Source organism: Erinaceus europaeus, chromosome 9 (genome assembly GCF_950295315.1).
Source record: "Erinaceus europaeus chromosome 9, mEriEur2.1, whole genome shotgun sequence".
Taxonomy (NCBI): domain Eukaryota; kingdom Metazoa; phylum Chordata; class Mammalia; order Eulipotyphla; family Erinaceidae; genus Erinaceus; species Erinaceus europaeus.
In genome coordinates, this window is record NC_080170.1 from 38,246,187 (window position 1) to 38,255,738 (window position 9,552).

The 9,552-nt window shown below is 50.9% G+C and overlaps 1 protein-coding gene across 2 annotated transcripts in view; it reads left to right on the forward strand.

Moving 5' to 3' along the window:
• The window catches only part of CCNJL (cyclin J like), a 56,464-nt gene extending 46,912 nt beyond the window's left edge, over positions 1-9,552 (forward strand). For both annotated transcript variants that reach the window (XM_007529571.3, XM_016191060.2), the window contains exons 4-6: positions 4,039-4,341; positions 5,486-5,645; positions 7,645-9,552. In XM_007529571.3, coding sequence (XP_007529633.2) covers positions 4,039-4,341; positions 5,486-5,645; positions 7,645-8,080 — 899 coding nt within the window. In that variant the 3' untranslated portion in view covers positions 8,081-9,552. The remainder of the gene's footprint in view (positions 1-4,038; positions 4,342-5,485; positions 5,646-7,644) is intronic.

The following is a 9,552-nucleotide window of genomic DNA, read 5'->3' on the forward strand; positions in this document are numbered from 1 at the left end:
CAGATGTGAACTGATTATTAGAAAATGCTGTTGGATTCATGTTTGGAATTGCTAATAGCATTATAGGTCTGTAGGAAAATGACCTGAGGAATGGATGGTGACTTGTGCAGGGGATGGCACGTCAAGTTGAAAGCTTAAACACAAATACTCCAGCACACACACACACACACACACACACACACACACACACACACACACACACACACACACGGCTCCATCAATAGTTGGGGAATCTAGGTGAAGGGTTATCTGGGTTCGTTGTTCTGTTCTTTCATCTTTTCTGTGGAGTTGGAAATTTTCCCTGAGACCATCAAATAAGTCAAAGAGAATTTGTGGCTCTTGTTTGAGTAGGAAAAACTCCTCCCAGGGGACCGCCCAAAGACTTCCAGGCATCTGCTGCTTGTGCATTTTGTTGATAAGGAGCCAGCAGCTGAGTGGTGGTGCTTGGTGGTGGTGACAGTGCTGAGGACAAAGGGCCAGTGGCATATAGGCAGGGGAGGTGGGGAGAAGGATGGAAATGTCTGTCGAGCATGTGCAACAAGTGGAAACTCATCAAGTCTTTTCTGGCCACAGACTGTGTTGTGCTGGGTTGTACTGCCTGCACTGGATCAGCTGACCAGAATTTAAAAGCAGGGCTCAGAGGCCACTCCCAGGTGGAAGCCAGGATTTCTCACCTCTGGTTTTTCTCCACCTCGGGATCAGGGCTGGGTCTTCCTGGGAGGATCCATTGTGTATCCGGCACGGACAAAGCACTGCACCCTGCCCAGGCTGAGAACGCCATCCTTTGTGTCTACTGAGCGTTTCTAAGCACTTGCTGCTCTGCACAGCCGTTTCATCTCCACATGGAGCATATTCCCAGATGGCAAGGAAAGCCCTTGGATATTATGGTAATGTTGGGTTCAGAATCAACATGTGGAGAATTTAATCACAGGCACTGGGGGCTGGGCGGTGGTGTTCCAAGTAGAGCACAGATGTTACCATGCATAAGGACCTAGGTTTAAAGCTCCCATTCCTCACCTGCAGGGAAGAAGCTTCATAAGTGTTTAAGCAGTGTCATAGGTGTCTCTCTTCCTCTATTCTGTCTCACCCTTCCTTCTCAATTTCTGTCTGTCCCATCAAACAGAAGAAAGGGAAAAAGGGGTGAGGGTGAAATGGCCACCAGGAGCAGTGGATTTGTTACGAAGGCATCAAGCCTCAGCAATAACCCTACTGGGGAAAAAAATTACAAGCACTGGCTGCTTGGCTCTGACCTGCAGTGTGGTAGGTCCCCAAGAAGCCTCCATCAGTGGGGGGCAGAAAGAGCAAGTGAATTAGCACCACCGCTCAGTAATCCATGGTCTCTTCCATCTGAGGGCAGTCATCCCAGACTTCGTAGCTGCTGGGAAAGGCGGAGCTCTGAAAGGGTTGAAAGGGGGAGAGGGCAGTGGGACACTAATCTGATCATGTGCACCTGCCAGCTGCCATCCATGACTGGTCATGGGAGGGTCTGTGCTGCTCCTGGCACCAGGTCTGTTGTGTGTGTGACTGGCAGTGGCTGCCTTCTGCTGCTGGAAGAAGAGAGAATCTGTGTGCTGAGTGTCCATGAGCACCACTACTGGCTCAGTTCAGCACGAGGTTCAGGGGAAGTTCTACCAAAAAATAAAGGAGGAGAAGAAAATTATTTCTTTTAAAATTGTACATGCAACCCAGATTCATGTCCAACCCCAGCCTCACTGGAGGGAGTTTTGGTAGGTACTGCTCTCTCTCTCTCTGAAAAAGTCAATCCAGGCCAGTGAATTGCTAATGACAATGACAAAATAACCAAATAACCTTAAAGCTGTAAGAGAGGTGAGTGGGCAGGGAAAGTGAAGGACTTGCATGGATGAGGCCCTGAGTTTAGTCCCTGGTACTTAATATATCAAAGCAGATTAATCATCTGGTCTTTGTCCTTTCTCTCTTTCCTTCTCTCTCTCTCTCTCTCTCTCTTCCCCCCTCCTCACAAAATTAATAAACATAGAATTTGTGATTATTAGGGAAAGGGGATACAAATGAGCAGGAGGGCATCAGAGACCACTTCAAATGGCTGAAGATCCCACTTTCTTAAGAGAGTTTCAGCCAACGGAGCACCAGGCATTGTCCTGGGACCCAACACCACTGCAGCCAGCAGCTGGGAAGTACTTCTGCCCCCTTGGGACTGAGACCCATTCTGGGCCTGGATCTTCACTCCATCACGATAACCCATTGACAATAAACAGAGGGTGAGAAGTGCCCTGGGGACATCCAGTAGCTTCTGAAAAGAGATTACCACCATGACCACTATCCCCCAAACCCCCCAGCTGGAGGAGAAAGATCAGAGCTGCTTGGGGCTGAATCTTATCCTAGAGAGGGTCCTGCAGAGGTCAGCCAGACCCCATCCCAGGCTCTGCAGCCACACAAAAGGCTCCTCCCAGTGAGCAGCAGTGACCTCACCCTTATTAGGGGAAGGCACGTGCTTTCAGGAGTTTGGACCTTGCCAGGCATGAACCAACTGCTGAAAACAACTGGGAACCATTTGGCAGTGGCCTCCACTCTTCTCTCCTAGTGCATTTATCCCCACACTGAGCCTGCCTATCCAACCCCAGAACCTCCCTACACGTACCTAGGCCCACTTGGTGGATCATTGATACAAAGCTTCCCAGAGTCCGTCTTGCTTCTGAATGTGTGTAGCTGTTCTGTGCAGCTTCGAGGGCTCACTTGCTCTCTCCCCAAGTGTGAAAGTGCACTGAGAACTGGGTCAAGGGATCACAGGTGTCTGAGCTAACGGATGTGTGCGCGCCATGGGCAGCCCCTGAGGTGTCCCTGACCCCAACAGCAGCCACTGTACCCTGTGACCTGAGGTGTGGACACCACAGGTGACTAGGTGGAGGCCAGGTCTAGGAGTGCTGGCTGATGTAGGGGTCTGGCAGTTTGTAGCAGTTGTGGGTCTGAGGAGACTCCCAAGGGTCAGTGACTTCCAAGGTGAAGAACGAACTAGGTGAGGTTGGAGGAGTGGAGGAGGGTAAGTGGCGAGGGAGCTGGGCAGAGGGTCTGCAGGCAGGAGGCTCCAGGGCTCCGAGCGGGACAGATGTGATGGGAGCCACAGCCAGGTAGTGCCCAACAATGAGGGGTGTTGATTTCAGAGGTCCCTGATAGCACCCCCACAGGCCTCCCTTATGGAGGCAACCCTTCTCACCACAGCCCTGCATCAGTCCCTCCATGGACTTCAAGAGTGCACAGGTCCCCTAGCCATTCACAGCAGGTGACCTTTGACAGGTAGAACACCAGGTTTTGGATTTGTAGAAGGTCTCACTCTTGTGGTTAAGCTTCAGTTGCCCCCAGCAGGACCATGCTTGATAATGTGCTTTTTTTAGCATCTTCCTTCCCTGTTGCTGCCTCCGCCACCATCTCTTCCTTCCTCTTCCCCGCCTCTCCCCATATGACTTTCCTTTCTTCCCTCTCCAGCTCATGGCTTCTGAGGGACTTAAATGAGACCAGGGAGTGGGATGGGTGCTAAAGGGCTCCCACACTTGGAGGGACAGGTCGGAGTTGCAGGGTCTCTTGCTGACAGGACTTCCTGGCTAAGTCCAGAGACTAACCAAGATAGACTACAGAGAGGGCCCCCAGTTTCTCAAGCCCTCGCCTCCTTTGGTGGCTTCCACTCAGCGCCTCCTATGTTTCACGTGCTGGGCAGAACATTTAGTATGCTTCCTTATTAAACTTCACAGAGGCCTTGTGGTGTTTAAGTTCCAGCTTACAGAGGTGAGAACAGAGGCACAAAGAGGGCCAGAGCCCCATATGTGGTTATGCGGCTGGAGGTGGAGCCCAGATGTGACAGGTAATGGAACAAGTGTTCTGATTCCTTGGACCTTTAGCATCCCTCACCTGCAACACTGGTCAGGCATATGCAAACAGACTGTGTGTGTGTGTGTGTGTGTGTGTGTGTGTGTGTGCGCGCGCGTGCGCGCGCACGCGCATGCACACCCATGCAATGTGGGGAGCCAGGCAAACACTACCTTCTAGTAACCTCTCCTTGCCTCCCAGGTAAGTTCGAGGACCGGGAAGACCGTGTGCCTAAACTGGAGCAGATAAACAGCGCTCGGATCCTGAGCAGCCAGAACTTCACCCTGACGAGGCAGGAGCTGCTGAGCACTGAGTTGCTGCTTCTGGAAGCCTTCCACTGGAACCTCTGCCTCCCCACGCCCGCCCACTTCCTTGAATACTACCTTTTGGTTTCTGTCAGCCAGAAGGACCACCACTGCCACAGCTGGCCCACCACCTGCCCTCGAAAAAACAAAGAGTGCCTCAAGGAGTATGCCCACTACTTTCTGGAGGTCACCTTGCAAGGTGAGGACCCTTTGTCTGAGATGGGGGTGCCATATCCCACCCTCTTTGGCCAGGCTCAGGTGGCAGCTAGTGACATGTGTGTCCAGGGAGTTCTCATTTACAAAGGAGGAGTGGGAACTCTCCCAGTGTGCCACTCAACTGTGTGAAAACAGCTGGTCCCCAGCAAACTTAGTCATCTGGTAATGGTTCTCAGGGTAGCCTGGGGCACTGAAAATGACCTAAATGACTCAGGTTTGCAGACAGAACCTCCCCGAAGAGCTAGTATCACTCACATAGGGTCACGGAGGGGACTGTGTATGCATCTGTTTTTCACAATAACTTTTTCTAAGTGCTGCTTTTGGAATCTCTCCCCAGGGTCTAAAAAATCTAAGTATTAGGTGAAATACTGTGTCACCCCCCCAAGACAAAAAAAGGTCTGATAGCAAGTGATGATGTCACATATTAAGTGGTGACTTAATGTGTACAAGAGGCCTTCTTGTAATGATTGACTTGCTTTATCTTATTTGTGCCACAGGACAACTCCACCTGAAAATCATTTCTTAATCCTGTCTTGTAGACCCATGTCTTTAGTTGATGCTTGCTTAAGAAATGAAATGGCGGTAGTCAGGCAGTAGTGCAGTGGGTTAAGTGCACATAGCTCAAAGTGCAAGGACCAGCTTAAGGGTCCCGGTTCGAGCCCCTGGCTCCCCACCGACAGGGGAGTCGCTTCACAGGCAGTGAAGAAGGTCTGCGGGTATCTCTCTTTCTCTCCCCCTCTCTATCTTCCCCTCCTCTCTCCATTTCTCTCTGTCCTGTCCAACAACGGCGACATCAGTAACAACAACAATAATAACTACAACAGCAATAAAAAACAAGGGCAACAAAAGGGAAAACAGATAAATAAATATTAAAAAAATTTTTTTAGTGAAATGAAATGGCCTATCCAAGGTGCTTGCTAGAATTTGAACCTGGGCAATCTGACTCTGTGACTCAGCCTGTAACTATAATGGCACCTGGCTTGCCTCATTCCTTTTAAGTATCAGCATTGAAGAGATTGAAGATCAGATGCAGAGAACAGAGAAGCAGCCTCCAACCTGATCATTTCTCCACCAGTACTAGGCAGCATTCGGGGCACTGCAATACAGACTATGCTTCTTTTTTTTAGATCACATCTTCTACAAGTTCCAGCCATCCCTGGTTGCTGCAGCCTGCGTGGGGGCTGCTAGGATTTGCCTTCAGCTTTGTCCCTACTGGACCAGAGACCTGCAGAGGATCTCAGACTACTCCCTGGAGCAAATTAGCACATGCATGGAGGTCTTGCTGGTGTGAGTTTTCCCCCATGCCCTCTGGATCAGTCTAGAGTTTACAGTGACCTGTCAGATGGCCCATGGTGATGTCTGGTAGGACTGGGACTGGGGAACTGGTCCTTCTCTTGATGGGAGTAGTTTTGGGGGCAGGAGAGGAAAAGGGTTTTGTGCATACACATCTAAATGCTTGGGCTCTTGAGTCCTAGTGTGTCTCTCATCTCACATTCATTATAAGCTGCTGACCTTAGTGTGGCTATAAAGCCAACCTCTTAGCCTGCAAAGCCCAAAGTAGCTTAGCCTTAGAGACTGCAGCCTCCTCCAGAGATCCTGGGGATTGAAGAGGAGCAGTTGAGTAGATTAGAGAAGATGCTCAAAGACACTATTGATACAACCCCTCGAATCTGACCAGAGGCAAAAGAACTCCTGCATGACCAGGGGCTCAGGTCCCTGAAATACCTCCACTTGACCTCCTGTTGGGAGCTAGCTGCTTTGCCCATTGACTCTTCACATTCCTCAGAAATTTCTGTCCTGCTCCTGGGCTTGCGTTTCAAAATCAGTGCTTTTGAAGAGGTGACCAGAGATGGGGAACACAGTCCAGTCTGGATGCTTGCGGTGCTTGGACACATAGCTGCCACCCTGTCCCTTCTCTGCAGCTGGGTTCTGGGATGATTCCTCAGACTTGTGCTGCCTCACTGTCCCTATCCTACATAATGAGCCTCTTACTGTTTTTCATAAAGGCCTTATCCTTGGAAATAGTTTTTTTCCCCTTTAATATTTAAAAAGTTGTTGTAGGGGTCCAGAAGGTGGCCCAGTGGGTCAAACCTTCCATGCAAGAGGCTCTGGGTTCAGTTTCTGCCATCAAGAGAGCACCAGGACAGCACCAAAGGGGAAGAATAATGAGTGGCACTTGATGAAAGAGTGGAATGTTGCCTTGGTGTTTCTCCCTTGCCTCCTTTCTCCCTCTGTCTATCTCTCCCCCTACCAAAGATAAGATAAAAAGAGGACCAAGAAGGTGGCTCAGCAGTATCATACATATCTGCACAGCCCCGAGTTTGATCCCCTGCACCTGTTTCACTCCCCTTTTCAAATGGAGAAATCTAGGCCCAAGGGTGGGTTGCTTGAGACCTGCTGGTTCAGGAGATCTGGGAATGGGGCTTCCAAAAGTGCTTGGGAGGTAGAGGTATGCCCTCCCTTTCTAGCTGGGGAACTTTTGCTTTTTCACTGTCCTGAGCTGAACCAGGGAGGTGGGGGGTGGCAGTCACAGACTGCATCAGTGAGCCAAAACAGATAAGGGGGGGATACCCTCTCAGAACTGACACTTGACATCAGAGGCCAGGTAATGACCCAGAAGTTATAGTCAAGGGTGTTGAGATGGGCTCTGCAGGGGTGGGACAGGGAGACACTCAGCAAAAACTTTTCATTTTCTAAGACTTATTTATTTTGACACCAAGGTTATTGCTGGGGCTCACAACTCCTCCACAGTTCTTGGTAACTATTCCTGCCCCGCCCCCCCCACCTCCTTCTCCTTCTCTTTCTTCTCCTTTTTTTTTTTTTTGATGTCAGGTGTTGGACAGGACAGAGAGGGACAATGAGAAGGAGAAGCACTTGAATGTGCTCATGAGCACCCCCCCCCAGCAGGTGAGGACTAGGGGCTTGAACCCTGGTCCTAGAGTATGGCAACGTGTGCACTCTCCTGGATGAACCACCACCCAGCCCCTCCGTGATTCATTTATTAATCAGAAACAGGACCATAAGCTTTTCTCTGGCATATGCAGTGCCTAGAATCCAACCTTGAACCTTATGATGCAAGTTCTGCACTTTGAACCACATCCCTGACCACTCAGCTGGTCATGAGAGGTTGAAAGAAGATTGTGCTACTCCTGGATGCCCAGCCCAGCACCCAGATCTCCTGGGAACCCACTTAGCTGGGCAGGTGGGCAGGCGGGCAGGCTCACTCTTGAGTCTAGTGCTGTGCCTTGGGTCCTCCCCAAGTCTCACTGGGATCCTTCCCTTTCAGAGCTTATGACAACATCCTCAAGGATGCCGTCGCTACCAAGAACCAGGCCTTAGCCATGGTGCCCAGCACGTCCCCCACCACTACTACACAGGTGTTGGTCCAGCCGCCATCCTACTCAGCCCACCCAGCCCTCAGCCAGCCTGCCACGGCACCCCCACCACATTTCCAGGCAGTCGGGCAGGACCTGTGCTTGGCCTATCGGGACTCACTGCAGGCCCCCCGAACTGGGAGCCTACTCTCAGGGAGCACTGGCTCATCCCTCCACAGCATGCACCCTGCCCTCCAGCCACTGGACATGTGTCCTATGCCTTTGCCCCCATCCCTCCGCGTGCAGATGGCTCTTGCGACTGAGCCCAGGCACTGTCTTGCCTCCACCTACAGAAGCAGCTACTTCAATGGAAGTCACGTGTTCCCTGCAAGCTGTTTCAACCGATAGCAGGAGTAGGGGCCCTGCACACTGGATAGAAGAAGACGCTGAAGGACACATCCCTGGGGGAACACTGCCTTGCTGACTTGGGCATAGTGGGTTTGTGGTCTTTTAAATAAAAGTAACCCAGAGCAAAGCAGGCCATGGCATAACTTCCCTGAGAGCAACCTCTGGCAAGCATCTTCCATACAAGGTGTGAGGCTAGAGTTGGAGAAAGTGATAAAGGTGAAGGAGCCAGGAGACTGGGCTCATCTTCATCTGCCAGCCTGTTGGGCTTCTTTCTTCTTTGCCAAAGGCAGCGATATCTCCAAAAAGGAAGAAGCAGCCTGTCCCGCTCTGGACCTCTGCCGGATGCCATGGACAGATGCCTCTCACCTTTGTCATGGAACCTAGAGCCTGTTTGTGTCCCTCACGCCCACCCCCCAGCAGGTTGGCGAACTGCTGCTTCCCCCAGTGCCCTAGCTTTCTGTTCAGTCAAATGTCTTGTTTACATTCTGCATCAGGGATTTGGTGATACTTGAAATTTCCTTTGGAGCAAAGAAAAAAGAAAACATTGCTGGCTACAGAGCTCATCCCACTTGAGGGCTGTGGGTTGTCACAGCCAAGGTGGGCAGCTGGGCCTGGGGGTGGAGGGTGGGGGAGGCACAGCAGAGCTCTCTATGCTAAAGCCCATGGTCAGCCAAAATGCCTTGTAGATTCTCCATCCTGGATGCTGTGCTCTCACCTGCAGAACTTCTTTAACAGTATGTTGTTGAAATCAGGCTGAGAGTGAAGACCAGCACCCTGCATCCCCATACCCCATGCAGACAGCAGCTGAGTCGGGCTGATGGCAGAGGGGAATGGTGTGCGCTATCTGCCTAGCATCAAGTGGATTTAGGGGCTGGGGGAGTCCCTGGGCCAGTAACCACTGTGGTGGGATCAGAAGCCAGTAGCGTGATGAGAGGACTCTGGAAGCTGCTTGGAACCATGTGCAATATGTTCTTACCCTGATAATGGCTTGCATGCAGCATGGTTTTTTGGTTGGTCCTAGGTCCCAGCACGCCCAGCACACCTGAGACATGCACAGAGATGTGGAAGTTATTTTTGTTGTTATTTTTTAGAAAACCCAGCTGGCCTTGACTTGTTTGCCCATGCCAGGGGGCTGTGTCAGACGCTGCCTGGAGGTAGCCATGTGCTGCCGAGTCAAAGCTGAGGCTGATTTATTAAGCAGATGAGACTTCTGCATGGAAACAGAATTTCAGGGTGAGGCTGCGTGTGAATTCAGCCATAACCCGGTTGTCACATTAGCATAGGAAGCTGCACATTTATTTTTTGTTTGTTCTTTTCTTTCAGCCAGTTGCCTTCTATTTATGTGCAAATGGTTTGGATCCTGGTTTGGATCCCAAGTTATTGTGTTGCCCTGGCAGTTCTGAGCCTGGTGACTTGTAGAGCCTCACAACCATCCCAGCATCCCCTCAATAAACACGTTACCTGTTCTCGTT